This window comes from Hemitrygon akajei, unplaced genomic scaffold (genome assembly GCF_048418815.1).
Source record: "Hemitrygon akajei unplaced genomic scaffold, sHemAka1.3 Scf000056, whole genome shotgun sequence".
NCBI lineage: Eukaryota > Metazoa > Chordata > Chondrichthyes > Myliobatiformes > Dasyatidae > Hemitrygon > Hemitrygon akajei.
Genome location: NW_027331942.1, coordinates 462964 through 481100, shown reverse-complemented (window position 1 = coordinate 481100; position 18137 = coordinate 462964). Strand labels below are relative to the sequence as shown.

The following is an 18137-nucleotide window of genomic DNA, read 5'->3' as shown; positions in this document are numbered from 1 at the left end:
TCAGCAACGTTGCCGCTGATTTCAAGTTTGTGGGTTTCATAGACAACAAGAAAGGTTATCAATGCTTGCGGAAGATCTAGAGAATCTGAGAAAATGGGCTGAAAAGGAGCAGGTAGAATTTATTGCCGATAAGGGTGAGATGCTGCAATTTGGAAGGACAAACCAGCATAAGACTTCCATGCTGAATGTTAGGGCTCTGAGGTATATGAACCAAGGAACCTGGAAATACAGATTTATATCCTTGAAAGCAGCGTCACAGACAGATGCATTTCTAAAGAGAGCTTTAGGTATAATGGCCCTCATAAATCAGGGCATTGAGTAGAAGACGTGATGTTATGTTAAGGTTATAAATGATGTTAGTGAAGCAGATATCAAAGTAATGTGTGCAGAAAGAAAATATGTCAATTAAATTGAAAGAGCTGAGAGAAAGTTTACGAGGATCTGAATTACAAGGAAAGTTTGAATACTTTAGGAATTTATTGACTGCTGTGTTTAGTGGGAACGATGACATGTTTAAGAGGACCCATGCGTCTACTCCCACTAATGTGTTAGTCCATTACAGACGATATATCCAGTAACACACCTTTCACTCCACAATTCTGCCTATTTTAAACCTGACAACTGTTATCCTGTGACTATTTCGTTTCCAGCACCTGTGTGCAATCCTGTTCCTCGGCTCAATACTGACCCATCACTGAACCTATGGTTGTTAGGGGAAACGGACTGACAGGGAACAATAGGCTCTTCTTTGCGGAGGCTCAGGGTTGATGATGTTTGTTTTATTTTGCATACTTTTTCCAAACATACTGTTGCAAAGCTGCTGCACTGCCCAGCTCAGACTTCATTGCTTCGAGAAGCCGAAGCGGAAAGTAGTCGACCTGTCGCTGAGTCTGACACTGCTCATAGCAGAGAGTGAGGAGGTTGTAGGTGGTCCCATCTCCCTCCATTCACACACCCACATTTCATCCGGATTCACACGTGAGTAGACATCCCCAGACCTGCTAGAACTTGAAATTTGTCTTGTGCTCTGTTTGCATATACATGTGTTGCACAGGGACAGTGTGTGGGGATGGGGGGAAGAGAGAGTGTAAATAAATTGGCGCTGTTGGACCTCCTCTGTCTCATCCATCTGTAAGGTTTCAGAAAACAATTTCTCACCTTTGAGAAAAGGAGATGAAACCTCTTACTGTGGGGTCTCGGTGAAAGAGATCTCACCTTTATCCATGGGGTCTCAATGAAGGAGAAAAGGAGATCCACCTCTGCCTGTGGGGTTTCAGTGATGGAGGGATATGTCTATCCTACTACAGATGGAAAACCATTTTGACCTTCAGTTCCCTCCCCTATTTACACTTTGTCCTCAGCCCCAGTGTTTCATTTCTCACTGAGTTAATTCCAATCTTTCATTTCCAGAATGTTACTGGCTGAGCTGATCATTTTGCTGCTGATCCTGGGTTCTCTGGGTGAGTAATGTGTTGTAGGGACAGACTGCGTGCTGTGTACAGTAAGAGGAAGTGGATGTTATTTATTATTTCTGTAGCAGAGCCTGTACTTAATGGGGGAAAAGTACTGAAGGACATGGGGAACATTATGAATCCAATTTGACTCTGGAACATATGGCATTAAAGTCGGTGATCAGAAACATCCAGATACCCGGTTTGGTAAATAAACATTATGGAGTGGAGGGAGATGGGGAGGCAGAGATCTTTCAGCAGAGAATTTCAGGCTTGAAGACAGAGGAGAAAGCATGGCTGGCAATGCAGTGATTACACTCTGAGAGGCTGGGACTGGGGGAGTTTTAAGAGGCTGGAGGAGGTTACACTGGGAGGAAGTGGTGAGACTATGTTGGGATGTGAAAGTAAAGTTGGATTGTACATTATGTAACCTGATTAGTGGACACAGATGGTTGGTGAAGGAGCCTTGGTACAATTTCAGGCATCAGAGTTTGTGAAGAGCAGAGGGAAGAGTGGGAGATAGCAGAAGGTGTGAATGAGAGATGGACTGATGCAGAGGCGTAGCTGGGTGACGTTACAGAGCCGATTGTCACGGTAGGGAGAGATGTGACTGCAGCAGACCCTCTGACTGAGAGAGAAACCTCAGGAACGGAGGTGCCCGTGCTCCTTGGCACGGCTTGAGGAAGGACCAAAGGCAGTTCCAGTGACCCAGTTCAAACCTGATCTTCATGGAGCTTGCATGGTCTTCCTGTGACCATGTGGACTCCAAACGGTTCTCTCGTTTCCCTCTCATACCAGATGTGGTCAGGTTTGGTTCAGAGTGAGACAACATCTGTGGAGAGGAATAAAGATCTGATGTTTCAGTTCAGAACTCTTATCAGGACTGCAGGTTTGATTGGTTAAATAGCCACTGTAAATGATCCTTTGCCTGGTGGTGAGTTAGATCCTGGAGGGAGTTGTTGGGTACATCTGGATGATTAAAAGTGAATAGGGTTGGACTGGGGTAAGTTGGTGTGTGATGCTCACTGTTCACCCTGTGAGCAGAAGTGCCACTTTCGGTGCAGGATATCCTGTATAAGAGCTGGGGCTTGATTGGTGAGATTCAGACAGGACCCTTGCTGTTAGTCTTGGGGTATCCCTGCCCAGGTCGCCTTCAACCTGACGCATGAACATTGACTTCTCCTTCAAGTATTTTATTCCCCCCCTTTCCTCCTCTTCTATTCCCATCTGGCCTGTTACTTTTTTTCATAACCTGCCTATCACCACCCCCTGCTGCCTCCTTCACTTTTTCTCATGATCCATTCTCCTTTCCTATCCGATTCCTTCTTCTGCAGCCCATTCCCTTTTCCACCACATGGCTTGACCTATCATCTTCTGTCTAGTCCTAACTTCCTTCCCACCCCCCCCCCCCCCCCCAGACTCACCTTTTCTATTTTGGCATCTTCCACCTTCCTTTCCAATCCTGAATAGGGGTCTCAGTTCTAATTGTTGACTGTTTACTCATTTCCATCGATCCTGCCTGACCTGCTGTGTTCACCTAGAATTATGTGTGTGTTGTTCTTGCAATCAGTGTCACTTTATACACCCATTATCCAGTTTATCGGGTATTGAACTTTTTTGTTGTTGTTTTTTTTCATGATTCTTTGTAAACTCCAGAGACTGATGTGCATTAAAATCCCAGCAATTTCTGAGATACTCAAACTACCCCCTCTGGCACCAACAATTCTACAATCAAAGTCACTTAGATCACATATGTTCCCATTCTGATGTTTGGTCGAAACAACAAATGAACCTCTTGACTATGTCTGCATGCTTTTATGTATTGAGTTGATGCTACATGATTGGCTAATTAAATATTTGAATTAACGAATTAGTGTTCAGGTGTACCTAATAAAGTGGCCACTGAGTTTATCCCCAATAACTTGGCCAATGCGGCAGTCTGAGTTCCATTGGTTCACCACCCTCTGGCTAAAGAAATTCCTCCATATCTCTGTTCTAAAGAGCTGTCCTTGTATTTAGAGGCTCTGTCTTCTGATACAACACTCTCTCACTGTCGACATGTCTCTGTTTCCAGTCTATCAAAGCCTTTCATTATATGATAGGGCAGGTAATGGGACATCGATGGGCACATGGATGGTAGAAGCATGGAGGGTTGTGTCAACTTGCTCAGGATCATCCAAGTCCATGTCCAGAATTGCTCCATCTCCTGTTGGTTTTATTATGTATGATTCAAGAATGGTCTCTTCTGTGGATTTCAGGAGCTCTACTGATTCTGTATCCTTCCGGTGGTCCTAACCCAATTAGTGACAGGATAACTGAAGCACCCAGTCTTCACACTGCTCAGAAAGTTGCCAGTGCGTTTATTCTTTGATCTTCCACTGATATTGTGCAGCCTGTTGTGCACCTCACAAAGTGTTTGTCCATTTAAACTTTCCCAATTTAACCAGCATGGCCTTAAATGCACAATACTCCATGTATACTTCTAGTAAATATGTCTCTAACTCTTTGTATTTCATCTGAAATTTGTAATTGAGAACATTTGGTGGTTTCTTCTCCAACACAAAGGCTTGACACTATCATAAGCCTGCCAGAAAACTTGGTCTCATATTGTTCATCATATTTCTTTCCCTGATCACATCCATTACAAATTGAACAATTGAGACAAGACACAAAAATGTTTTCTTTCTCTTTGTTGCACTGCTTGATACCGCTGCCTTCCCCACTCATATCTCTGCCTTCGGCTGATTCCTCTGTACTCCCATACCCCTGCATCTTGTTGAAAGCTCTGAGCTGCAGTTCAGAAACTTCAGAACGTAGATTTGGGCTGATTTGAGGAACAGTACTGACTTAATTGTACAGGGATATGCAACATGCTGCAGGAAAATTAGAAAGCCTAGTGCATTGTCGAGTAAATTAATTCAAAAAAGAAACACATTGATTTTAGATTATTCATCATTTCTGCAGTTCAGAAATTAATCACTGTTTTTTCAGCATTTCTAATTCAGTTATTCAGTACACTCAGCTTACGTAAAGGATTTACATGATATTATTTGAATGAAGTGATTTCTTACTGAAACCTGAGTTCCGTGAGGGTTTCTAACTTCTTGTTTTATTCTGGCATTTACTGTTTTATTGTATATATGACATCATCAGTTTGTTTCTGACTTTTCAGTATCAATGTAAGCTTCTCTGTGACAGACTGAGCTGCCTGCTTCAGGGAGTTAGTTGGGGGTTTGAATGTTCTATAGGAGCAAAAGACATTGGAGCAGAATTAGGTCAGTCAGCCAGTCTAGGCTTCTTTGCTACGCCATCATGGCTGATTTATTACCACTCTCAACCCCATACTCCTGCCTTCTCCCGATAACCTTTGACTCCCTGACTAACCAAGAACCCATCAACCTCTGCTTTAAATATACTCAGTGACTTGGTCTCCTCAATCATCTATGGAATTTAATTCCACAGATGCACCACCCTCTGGCTAAAGAAATCCCTCCTCATTTCTGCTCTAAATGAATGCTGTTCTTTTCTGAGTTTGTCTCTCGTGGTCCGAGACTCAGTCACAAAAGGAAACATCCTCTCGATATCCATGCTATCTAGGGCTTTCAATATTCAAGAGGTTTCAATCAGATCCTAGCACATTTCTCTAAATTCCAGCTAGAAAAGCCCAGAGTCATAAAATTCACCAAAGATTTAACCCTTTCATTCCCAGAATATCTCCTGGGAACCTCCGCTGGATCTTTTCTTAAATAAGCCCAAGACAGCTCACAATATTTCAAGATTGGCCTAACCTCCATATGACATCCTTGCTCGTATATTCTAAAAAAGAACGGTAACAGTCCATTTACCTTCCTAACCACCGACTCAGCATGCAAGGTAACCATTAGGGAATGCTGCACAAGGACAAGTAAGTTCCTTTGCAACTCTCATTAAAAAAAAATCTACCCGTTTATAAAATTGACTATGCCTTTATTTCTTCTACCAAATTGCATGAGCATACACTTCCTGACATTATTCTATCTGTCACTTCTTTACCCATTCCCCCAATGTGTCTAAGTCCTCCTACAGACTCCCTGCTTCCCAACATTACCTGTCCTCCACATACCTTCTATTCTCTGAAAACTTAGTCACAAAACCATCAGATCCATCATCCAAATCATGGCCACATAATGTAAAAAAGTAATTGTCCCAAAACTGGCCGTTGTGGAACAATCACCAATCAACAATCATCAAAAAAAAGCCCCCTTTATTCATTTTGTTTTTGCCTGCTTCAAGTCAGCCAATATTCTATCCGTTAATATCTTTCCTGTGATGCCATGGCCCTTTATCTTGTTAAGCAGCTTCACGTATGGCAGCCTGTCAAAAGCCTCTGATAATTCAAGTAAACAACATCCACCAACTCTCCTTTGTCTATCCTGTCCACTATTTCCTCAAAGAAGTCCGTCAGAGTTGTCTGGCAAGGTCTCCCCAGAAGGAAACCATACTGACTTTGGCCTACTTTATCACATGCATCCAACATCTTCCCAACCACTGAAGTCAGGCTAAATGACCTTTGATTTCCTTTGTTTGTACTCCACCACTTCTTAAAGAGTAGGTAGACATTTACAATTTTGCATTGCTTCAGAATCTCGTAATTTGCGAAAAATCAATAGTAATTTCTCCACAGTCTCTCACTTGCCTCTTTCAGAACCCTGTGGCTTAATCATCTGGTCCATGTGACTAATGTACCTTCAGACCGTTCTGCTTCCCAAGCACCTTTTCCATAGTAACGGCAACTCTCTTCTGTCCCCTGATTCTCTCAAAGTTTTGATGCAAAATACTCATTGAGTTCATCCATCATTTATTCTTATCTCTCTGGTGTTATTTTCCAATGGTCCAATATCCACTCTTACTTCTCTTTTACTCTTTACGTATCTGACAAACACTTCTGGTATCCTCTTTGATATTATTGTTAAGCTTACCTTCATATTTCATCTTTTCTCTCATTTATTTTTTGTTGACTTCTGTTTATCTTTGAAAGCTTCCTAATCCGTGACCTTCCAACTAATGTTTACTCTATTATATGCTCTCTCTTTTGCTTTAATGCTGTCTTTAATTCCCCTTGTCACCCACGGTTCCCTCATTCTTCCTGTAGAATACTTCCTCATCTTTGGGTTGCATCTATCCTGCAACTTCCTGAATCCCCCCCAGAAACACATGTTCCCTGAAAGGCAACTCAGTTTTTTCCCTGTTCTCCTCTTTCCTCCCACTTCACAAAAACTTGTAGGAATGGAGTTGTGTGAAGGATAGCAAAGGCTGAATGAACAGTAGATATTACATAAAATTTGGTCATCATTCTGTCCCTCAATTACAGCCTCCACCACCAGTGATCCGTGTAAAAATCACACCATCCTGGATCAGCCCTGGAGGAACTCGAATTGCTCTGAAACTCAATGCAGTGGTCGGTGGATGGATGACGGAAACCTTACAGAAGGATGGTACAGATTTAGCAGGTGAGGTTCAACAATCCTGGGTTCCCAATTACATCCTAATGGGATGCTGTCAGTGAATTTTTCATCTTCTTCCTGGCTGTTTCTATATACTGTATTTTGAGCTAGCAATATAAATTGTCTTCTAAATTCCCTAGGTAAAGCTAATGTATCCATTGGTGCGGTATTGATATCCAAGGAGGTGTAAGGCAGTCCTTCCCTCTGCTAGACTGCAGGTCCCCCTTGGGCAATGTCTCCCAACTGCTTAGACCTTACCCCCAATGATCTTGGACACATGAAGCTGGGGAGCAGGTAGTGGATGGTCGTATAGCAGTTGGTGCATATCCCAGGTCCTGTTTATGTGACCATTGATGGCAGCAGACAAACTCTGAAGAGTATGGATATAGCTGGAGTCACCATCTTGTAAAGGCACTGCCCAGTAGACAGGAATGGCAAATCACTTCTGTGGAAAGTTTTACAAATAACAATCATAGAAAGATCTTGATCGGCCATGGTCATACGACACAGTATATAACAAAATAACATAATAACAAAATAAATGTAAATGAGTCAGTTGAATTTTGTAGGTTTTTTTTGGTTAGAGGTAGTGATGAATGGTGCTAAAAGGATCACTTTCCAAGGGTACAGTCTGAATCTGATGGGCTGAATGGTTTCCTTCTGCATTCAGTATGTATATGATTAGGGTAAAATGTGATAGAACGGGTCATCTAGAGAAGCGAGGGATGTCACTGCTTTGGGGTGCCAAGGTGGGGGTGAAGAGAAGAGGAAACTCCCTCACTCATCTTTGAGGAAATGGTTATTTGCACAAGAATTTGGAGGGGCCAAAGGACAAACTGAGTTTCCTGTGATCTGCCCAGAGCTGGACAGTGTGTGGATATAATAGACCACAGTTCCTGATCTGAACTGACTCTGTGATCATTGTTTCAGTCATGGCAATGTGAAGATTCCCGAGACTACGGTTCCATTCTTTCACTGCTCTACATGGAGTCCAGGCTGGTTAAAAGGTAGGTTTACAAGAATTTACCACAGTGATTATTGAGTTGGGCAAGATTGACAATGTCAGCCTCTTATATTCCAGAGAGCTATGTTGGCTGGAGTCAGGGCTTTAGCTGGCTGCAGTAGGGTAAGCAGCAGCGTTCACTGAGTGGTTTCCTCACAGTTACTCAGTCTCCACTCCAGTTGTGGATCTTTATGGAGTCCAGAAGAGGGGCGGGTTTGCAGGAGTGTTGTGGATCAATCTTCTTGACCCCCTTATAGATTGAATAGAGCACCACTTCACTGAAAGTTCTTCTTTGGTTAAAAATTACCCTTTGCCCTTCATGACGATTGTGTTTAAGCCAACAATGAAAGCCCTCCGTTGTCCAATTCCATCTCCAAATGGCCCAATTCCATTCCAATATTTAATGGTCTTATGGACAGGGATTCACAACCTTTTTTTATGGCATGTACCCCTCTCATTAAGACCATAGGAGCAGAATTAAACCATTCAGCTCATCGAGTCAGCTCTACCATTCAATCGTGGCTGATCCTTTTATCCCTCCTCTGCCCCACTTTCTGGCCTTCTCCCCGTAACATCTGATGCCATGGCTAATCAAGAATCTCTCACGCTCCACCTTAAGTACATCCAATGACCTTGCCTACACCGCTGCCTGAGGAGGGGTCTGTGGACCTCAGGTTGGGTGTCCCTGTCCAAGGGCTTTACCAGCATGAAGTTACCTCAGGGTGCATGGATTGTGGGGAGGGGAGTGTGAACTTTTGACTGAGAATGGAACGGCGCTTGGATTATGAACCACTGTGCTTTGGTAAGTACTGATATAATTCCTTTTCGTACCGTGGGATCAGGTTCTTTTTTTTATAGTGTTTGTAAACCTCCTTCCAGTTTTCATCCCAATGTGGGAATGGGTTCATTTTACAGTATTTATAAACCTCATTCCAGGTCCCCATCCTGACATGGGAGCAGGTCCATTTTACAGTGTTTATAAACCTCATTCCAGGTCCCCATCCTGACATGGGAGCAGGTCCATTTTACAGTGATTATAAACCTCATTCCAGGTCCCCATCCTGACATGGGAGCAGGTCCATTTTACAGTGATTATAAACCTCATTCCAGGTCCCCATCCTGACATGGGTGCGGGTTCATTTTACAGTGTTTATAAACCTCATTCCAGGTCCCCATCCTGACATGGGAGCAGGTCCATTTTACAGTATTTATAAACCTCATTTCAGGTACCCATCTTGATGTTGGAGTGGGTTCATTTCACAGTGTTTATAAACTTCATTTCAGATCCCCATCCTGATGTTGGAGCGGGTTCATTTCACAGTGTTTATAAACCTCATTCCAGGTACCCATCTTGATGTTGGAGTGGGTTCATTTCACAGTGTTTATAAACTTCATTCCAGGTCCCCATCCTGATGTTGGAGTGGGTTCATTTCACAGTGTTTGTAAACCTCATTCCAGATCCCCATCCTGATGTGGGAGCAGGCGAAGTGACCAGGACCATTTGTTTCAACTGGGTCAAAGATAACCCGGAGAGAGACACTTGCACTAAGCAAATGGACATCACAATCAAAAACTGCACAGCTTACTTTGTGTATAAGCTGAAGCCAACACCGGGCTTATATAGTGTGTATTGTACAAGTATGTTTCTCTTCATATTGGCTCTGTACATCTGTGTGTCTGTGTGAAGCCCAGTGTATTTTTGGAGCATCCAAGTCTTTCGACAGCCAGAGTGTCCTGAATTTTCCAGTGTGCCATTAGTGATCAGCTCACTTACATTTCCCTGACCTCCAGAATGAGGCAAATAATGTGTCTGAATTCAATGACTTGACCAATAAAAGCTCGCATTCCATAAGCCACCTTCACCACCTTATCGAGCTGTGTAGCTACTTTCAAGGAGTTACGAACCAAGATCCCAAGATCTCTCTGCTCAGCAATTATGCTGAGGACCTTGCCCTCAACAGTGTAGTGTTTCTTCCCTTTTTTAAAGTTTGTTTCAGGTATTGAAACTCTGTGAAAGTTTAGAGGAACCTGAGTTACAGCAGTTTTATTGAACTGTGTTTAACACAGTTGAAGCACAGCAAACACTCCAGCAGGAAACATCAATGAAGGTTGACTATTAAGAGGCTGGGAATCTGTCCTGATGTCTATGTACGCTAGCAGCTAAGCTAGGAGAGGTTGGCCATCACCTGCAGGGCTTCCCACATTGAAACACAAAACATGAATACAGGACTTGTTTTCTGGTGTGGAAGGTAATTCTCAGAGTGACCACACAGAATGGGAGCTGAAGCAGAGACTGTTCTTTGAGTTTAGTGGATACCATAAGACTGTAAGATATAGGAGAACCAATAGTCCATTTGGCCCTTCGAGTCTGCTCTGCCATTTCATCATAGCTGATCCGTTTCCCTCTCAGCTCCAATCTCCTGTTTCCATGCCCATAATCTATCACCTCCACCTTAAAAATACCCAATGACTTGGCCTCCACACCCTACTGTGCCAATAAAATGCACCTATTCACTATTCTCTGGGCTAAAGAAATTCCTCCTCATCTCTGTTCTAAATGGACACATTGTATGTGTAGTTAGATTATTTCTTACATCCAGTGGACTAAATACCTTTATGTTGCATCTTCAGTGCATTGTACAAGCTATAAAGAAGGGAAATGTGGGAGGATATTGCCCAAACAGTAACATTGTATATTTCAAACAAGAGAAAATATGCAGATGCCGGAAATCCAAGGACCACACACAAAATGCTAGAGGAACTCAGTGGGCCAAACAGCTTCTGTGGAAAAGAGTATAATTGACATTTCAGACTGATGCCCTTTGGCAGGACTGGTGAAAAATAGATTAGTAGATTTAAAATGTGGGTGGAGAGGAGAGAGATAAACAGAAGATTATAGGTGATACCAGAAGGGGAGTGATGAAGGAAAGAGCTGGGAAATTGATGGATGGAAGAGTTACAGGACTGGAGAAGTGGGAGTCTAATAGGAGGGAACGGAAGGCCATGGAAGAATGAAAAGGGAAGGGGCATCAGAGGGAGGTGATGAGCATGCAAGGACAGAGAGAAAAGGGGATGGGGAAAACATCAACTGTACTTTTTTTTCCATAGATGCTGCATGGCTTTCGTAGTTCCTCCAGCATTTTGTGAGGACTGTATATCTAATTGTTGTGTATACATGTATGTACAGTTAGATCAATGTCGGTCAGATATACAATCAGATCAATGTGTATTGATAAATCTGATGGCCTGGTGTAAAAAAGCCTGTTGGTCCTGGCCTTACTGCAATGGCACTGTATGCCAAATGGCTATTCTGAGGCTGTACCCACTGTTCTAGACTCCCCGACCACTGAACACATCCATTGAGACAGGGGCTATGGTGACATCACTGGCAATGTTTATCTCTGTTTATTTCACTGTTTTAGGACAGATTTTTTTTAAAACTCTTATTCATGGGACGGTAAATTGCAATGGTGCATTTGAACACTAATTACATTTTTGAGTTACAGGCAATTGTTGCAGGGACACCAGCTTTTCGGTCCATTAAGAATGTGCTGACCCATTCTCATCAATGCTACATAGATTGTAGTTTGCTCGCCCCACATGCAAATCACTCAACCATATACCAGGGCAATATATGGTGGCTAATTAATTTGCATATTAAAAACAAAACACCAGGTGAAATGTGGTTACAAGAAGAAGGTGGCAAATATCATTCACTGAGAGATGACCAGGTTTAAAATCGGTTCATGAGCCTACCCAAGGGGAAGGGAAGAAATAGGAGGTCTGAATTCTGATGTGAAAGGGGCTGGTGATTGTGGCAATCATGAGCGATTAGCAGCCTAATAACAATGGATAGCACATCACCGTACAGTACATTTAACCCAGGTTCAATTCCCACTGTTGAGCAAGGTTCACAAGAATGACTCCAGGAATGAAGGGGTTAACATAAGAGGAGCATTTTGCAGCGTTGGGTCTGTTGTCTATGGAATTTAGAAGAATGCAGTGGAATCTCAATAAAACCTACCGAATGTTGAAAGGACTCGATAGGGTGGATGTGGAAAGTAAGTTTTCTCTGGTGGGGGTATCCAGACCAAGAGGGCACAGTTTAAAATTGAGGGGCGACCTTTTAGAACAGAAGTAAGGAGGGTTTTTTTTCACCAGAGAGTGGTGAATCTGTGGAATGCTGTGCCACAGACTGCAGTGGAGGCCATGTCTGTGAGTATATTTAGAGCAGAAGTTGATAATTTCCTGATCGGTCAGGGCATCAAAGGATATAGTGAGAGTGCAGGTGTGTGGGGCTGAATGGACTCTGGGATCAGCCATGATGCAATGGCAGAGCAGACTCGATGGGGTGAATATCCAAATTCTGCTCCTATATCTTATGGTCTCATGTTGCCTGCAAGGAGTTTGTATGTTCTCCCTGTGACAGCACGGGTTTCCTTGAGTGCTCCAGATTCCTCCCATGGTGCAAAGATGTACCATTGGTCGTTGGAAATTGTCCCACAGTTGGGCTTGGGTTAAACTAGAGATGTTGGCCAATGCAGGACGAAGGGATGGAAGGGCCTGTTCCAAACCGTATCCAAAAAATAAAAATGAAAAGATAAATAAATAAAATCTGAGAATAGCAGAGAGATGTTGGAATGGTGGTACTGAATGGAGGAGAGACAGAGAAGAGTGGCAGAGTGATGGAGAGGATTGAGGAGAGGTTGCAGGAGGGTGGCAGGGAACTGAGGTGGGCTATGCTCTGTGAGACGAAGAGTGTGAATGGCACTTGTTATAGGGGAGAGTGTAGCTGGGGATGAGGATACCACTGGGGAGTGGTTGTGGGAAATGGTGAGATAGCTCTCAGGAATTTGATCAGCATCAAAGTGCAGAATGCAGGCAACCATTTCAGCAGAAATTGATGACAGTGCTTCCCGCATTTCAACAACCCTGAGTGCAGTTGAGTAACGTTCTCCAGTACACCCAGAGTGAATGGCTGGGCTGCTCTTTCTGTTACCCATCAGGTTACCACTGGTGTGAGTTTGTGGGTGTGCTGGACCAAGTGCAATGGAGCAAAGGTTTGGAATAAGGCAAAGTTTCCACCATTCATTTGAGAGCTTTTCATTGATTTGAGAACAAGACTGTTGCTTGTCCTGTGGGGATGGTGGAAGTGGAGGGGGGTGACTAAGATGTTGCGTGATATCAGGCGACCCTTAAAGCTAATCATCGTCACCCTCTCCCTCAGTTACAGACTCCGCACTTGGTGATCCGTGTGTAAATTACAGCATCTTGGATCATCCCTGGAGGAGAATGAGTTCTCCCAGCATGAGTGAACAATGTATGTCTGACACAAGACTTGAGCAAGGATGGTACAGATTCAGCAGGTAATGAGGGAGTAATGACTTGAAACCCACCATGAATGGAGATTGAATGGTGTGGGAGGGGTAATTGTTGGAAGACCAGATTATTGGTCATTACAATGGAGCAGCAGGCAAATGTAGGGATAAGAGAGCTGACGCATTCTGCACAGTGAGTGGTTGACCTGAAGAGAGATATGGAAAATAGGGATGGAGAATCAAAAAGGAAAATTAGATAGCATGGGGGAAAGTTGAAAGCAGACAGGGTTGAAGATAGGGTTTAATTCTCAAAGTGAATACTCTGCATCAATTTAGGAATCCATTCTCCAATTGTTATTTCAGTTCCAGTAGATGGAAAATTCCCGAGACAGCAGTTCCACAGTATTGTTGCTGCGGGAAGAGACAAGGCTGGTTGGAAGGTAAGCCCAGAAATTACAACTGTAGGGTTTAGTTTGCCTATGAGGTGGGTCAGAATGATGACCCAGGTCTCTGCACAAGCCCCTAAGCATGGACACTGGTCTCCACGTCTCTGAAAGATGCCTCCCACAGTCACTCAAACCATACACTGGTCTTGAATCCTCATGGTGTCTCGCAGTGGTGTGCCACCTTCCTCTTCTTCTCTGGCAGTGGTGCTGTGGGTCTGACTCCTGACCACTCTCAGACAACGGACTGCAACAAACGGGTTCCTGATTCACTTCTGTAAACTTCAGTTCAGAATGCCATCTGCTTGTTTATTGTTTGCCCCAGTGGATGGTTGATGATTTTTTTAAAAAATAGGTTCTTTTGTTTTTTCTACTGTTTGGGACTGCCTGTAAGGAGATAAATCTCACAGTTGTATATAGTGTGCATGTTTTGCTATTACATGCACTTCGAACTTTGAGCTTTGAGATCGCTCCGCATCAGACCCAGGGAAGGTATTGTAGCTCCATTGCTTGCCGTAGAGGAGCAGTTCCCAAGCAGCCCAGTCTATCTCAGGGCACACAGAGCTCATGAACTGATCACTTAAAGTGATGCTGTTTCTAATTCAAAACATGTAAGTTCAGTTTTTCATTGCCGATTATCTGTCTTTTAATTTGTGCTTTCTAAATCTTGGTGTTCCAATTTGCTTTTATGCTAAATTTATATTTAAATTGCTTGAATTTTAAGATTAAATGTAAAATAGTTTCCCAAGTACAGAAACATATATAATATGTGCAGTAAGTATGGTCAGGGTGTGTTGCAAGTAAAAATGAGTTTTATCAACAATTAATTTCTTTCCTTTATGCTAAGTGAACATCCCTCACATTTCAACCCTGCACTCGAGAAACATTAAGAGGTTGTAAACAAGGTCAAGTCCCTCAATATTCAGTAGTAGCAGAATCTTCACAGTTGTCCTCCACCACAGTATAATTTCACAAACAGTTAATGTCTCTGAATATCAGTGAATCTCAGTAGTCTTTGACTTTCTCATCTGCTTATCCTGCGTAGTGGCTTTGTCGCCAATTAACTCCTCAATTACATTTCATTTACTTATGCACACCACTGTTCTGAAGTTTGAACACAGAAACGCCATTTCTGTTTAGAATTTGACCAGTGCTAACAGATAATGACCAATTGGTGATCTTGTGCTTGTTCAAACCCCTATTTGCATGATGAATCTCTAATCACACAACAATAATACCAATATTAATCATCAATGTAATCTATACATAAAAGGCCAATAATACTCAGAATTAGTATACAGTAACTGTTACCCTAGAATCGTTCATTTGCATTCTTGTAATGCCAAATGTCTCCAGTCCGCTGCTGTACAGAGGGAAGCTATGTTCTTCAAAGACTCATCTTGCCCTATCCCACTTTATCCTCCGTTGGCTCTACACTTTAACTTCCATAATTGCTCCCCCTTTCACCATTCACCCATTCCTGTTTCCCTCTCTCATCTCATCACCTTCTGCGCTCCTCTGCTTTCCCTTTCTTCAATGGGCTTCTGCCCTCGCCTGTCAGATTCCCCTTTCTCCAGCCATTAATCCTTTTAAGCAATTGACTTCCCAGCTCTTTACTTAATCCGTATCCCTCTCCCGGTTTTACTGATCACCTACCACCTTGTACATCTTCCAACACCCCACTGTTCTATTTTCTCATCTTTCTTTTCCCAGTCCTGATGAAAATTCTCGGCCCAAATCACTCACTTTTGACTCTTTTCCATAGATGCTGCCTGGGCTGCTAAGTTTTTCCAGCAATTTTGTGCATGTTGCATAAACTACCTTTGCCTGATCACTGCCTAAACCCTTGCCTTGCTGCATCTTCCAGTGATGGTTAGCTGACCATTTTTATTTTGGTATTGTTGTTAACTGCAATAAGTGTTGAATGTGTGAACGTCTCTCTGAAACAATGTGATCATTTGTCCTGGTGGTGCAGCTTCACCAGCTGTCCAATATGCATCAGGGGTGAGGCTGGAGTTTCTTGTCCAAGCTCTGGGCCCACAGGCTCTCACCAGCAGGAGCTGGTCTCAGGGAGCAGGATCTGCAGCAGCGGGTTTGGATTGCAGGGTGGGGTGGGGTTGAAATCAGCAGCTTGCTATTGACTGAGGCCAGATCAGATCATGGGTGAATCTGAACACTGCATTAGAATGGTCCAAATTCACATTCCCTGTAGAGCTGGAAAGAATTTATTCAGTTTGCTGTCTGGTAAGATGGGAGCACCCACAGATGCAGAGCCAATAAAAGCTGTCTTTTTTTAAAAAAAACATCTTTTCTTTCAATCCCAAGCTGGGCATTAAGAATTGCTTCAAGCACTGCAGGTCTACTCCATCGGCGTGTTGCTCCTTGGTGGAGGAGCTGGACCTTTTGTGGTCTGTGTTTCCGTTAGAGTTGGTGTGTGAAGGTGGTGTGCAGTCTAACAGCCTGTGATAGGGTTTTAGTTGTTTTTTTTCTATAATCGCAAGGCCCTGTTGGGCATTGTATATATGGAATGCTGAATATCTGGTTCACTGGTATATTGGGGGGATCAGCTGTAGTGAGAACTGGGCATCATGCTGCGGTGTCGCCTGTTTGCAGCCGTTCAGGAGAGAGGCATGGTGTGATGTGGTGGCCTGTTGGTCAGTGCTGCCCTCCAGTGGTCACTCGGTGGAAGATGAGCTGGACTGGGTTTGATTGCATATTGCTAAGGGCTTGTTCTTGCCAACACATTCGTTGGCCTATATTATATTATTGAGTATGTTTAACTGCTATCTGATATATGTTATATGTGCCTTGTGCTGTGTATTATTGTTGGCACTTTTTTTTACACTTTCACCGTGGAGCCTGTGATGTTTGGCTATATTCATGGATGGTTGAATGACAATTAAACTTGTATTAACCTTATTGCAGGTCCCCATCCCACTGTGACAGAGGGGGAGGTGATGAGAAAGGTTTGCTTCACCGGGAATGGAAACAACAATCCTGCATCTGGTGTGAATCAAAACAACAACACTTGCCTGGATATTAAGATCAAAAATTGCATCGGCTACTTTGTGTATCTGCTGAAGCCGACACTTGCTGATCACAATGTGTACTGTACAGGTATGTCACTGCTCTCATTCACGCGGGTAATTCTGTGATATCCTAAGTCATCAGTACCCATAATGGACTCATACGTCCCTCTGAAACAAACTGTCCAGCATGTACAGTTTGGTGCGGCAGGTTGTCTGCACGTATGGCTAGATCCTTACAATTACACTGTCATGATTTTATACAGGTTAGTCTCTGTTTAACTATTATACATCAAAGCAAGAGAGTGCTTTCTCATACGTGGATTCCTCATGTTCAGTTTCACCATCACATCCTTTCTTTGGTGGAGTGACTCATAGTTCCAATATGAACACTGAACAATTGCCTTCTGTACATGTCATGTCAGAATCACAATCCGGTTTATTATCTCCAGCATGTGTCATGAAATTTGTCAACGTAGAGGCAGCAGTACAAGTTAATATAGAAAGACAAAATAAATGAATCAATCAATTCCAGGTGTGTGTGTGTGTGTGTGTGTGTGTGTGTGTGTGTGTGTGTGTGTGTGTGTGTGTGTGTGTGTGTGTGTGTGTGTGTGTGTGTGTGTGTGTGTGTGTGTGTGTGTGTGTGTGTGTGTGTGTGTGTGTGTGTGTGTGTGTGTGTGTGTGTGTGTGTGTGTAGATAGTGTTACTGTTAGCCTTCAGTGTTCTACCTTATCCACCTCTTGCTTATGTCATCGTAAGCCTGTAACTTTTTATTTTTCATAGTTTCCTAAGATTTCCCCTGTGCTTGTTTCCTGTCAGCACGGGATGATGGGTTACTTACAATATCCATTTTACCTACTTGCAGTACATTGGCATGTGTTGAGAAACTAGAACACAGGGGATTGCCAAGTCATCACTGAAGACTCCACACTGATTTTTCTCTGCACTGGAGAAACATTGAGATGGTGTTAAACAAGGTCAAGTCCCGCAATATTCAGTAGTAGCAGAACCTTTACAGCGGCTCTTCACCACAATATGATTTCAAGACCAGTGAATGTCTTTGAATATCAGTGAATCTCAATAGTTTTTGACTTTCTCATCTGCTTAGCCTGGATAGTGGTTTTGTAGTCACCAATTAACTCTTCAATCACATTTCATTTGCTTATGTGCAATGAGAACAGCCTGGCCCCAGGCACCACACACTGTTCTGAAGTTTGAACAAGAAATGCCATTTCTGTACAGAAATTGACCAGTGGTTACAGACGAATCTCTGATCACATAACAATAATACTGATAATAATCAATATAATCTATCCATAAAAGGCCAATAATACTCAGAACTGGTAAAGTAACTTTTACCCTATAATTCTTCATTAGCATTCTTGTAATGGCAAATGGCTTCAGTCCCCTGCT

At 43.0% G+C, this 18137-nt stretch overlaps 1 protein-coding gene and 1 long non-coding RNA gene across 2 annotated transcripts; both read left to right on the top strand.

The window, feature by feature from the left end:
* Positions 1–1411: 1411 nt before the first annotated feature.
* On the top strand, positions 1412–13008 carry LOC140721470 (pancreatic secretory granule membrane major glycoprotein GP2-like). The gene is made up of 5 exons (XM_073036293.1): positions 1412–1460; positions 6802–6940; positions 7865–7941; positions 9396–9575; positions 12944–13008. Exons 1-5 carry the CDS (start codon positions 1412–1414, stop codon positions 13006–13008), a joined length of 510 nt encoding a protein of 169 aa, XP_072892394.1.
* A 224-nt stretch (positions 13009–13232) lies between these two features.
* LOC140721469 (uncharacterized) lies at positions 13233–16809 on the top strand. Its single transcript, XR_012097385.1, has 3 exons — positions 13233–13303; positions 13619–13695; positions 16624–16809. It is a non-coding gene; the product is annotated as an uncharacterized lncRNA (long non-coding RNA).
* The last annotated feature ends 1328 nt before the right edge of the window (positions 16810–18137 follow it).

What these genes read in the sequence shown, in the direction of transcription:
- LOC140721470 (XM_073036293.1), top strand. Translation starts at nt 1,412, where the DNA reads ATGTTACTGGCTGAGCTGATCATTTTGCTGCTGATCCTGGGTTCTCTG. An exon ending in GAGTCCAGGCTGGTTAAAAG is followed by an intron (nt 7,942 to 9,395) that starts GTAGGTTTACAA and finishes ACCTCATTCCAG; the next exon opens with ATCCCCATCCTGATGTGGGA. An exon ending in ATATAGTGTGTATTGTACAA is followed by an intron (nt 9,576 to 12,943) that starts GTATGTTTCTCT and finishes GTTACCCATCAG; the next exon opens with GTTACCACTGGTGTGAGTTT.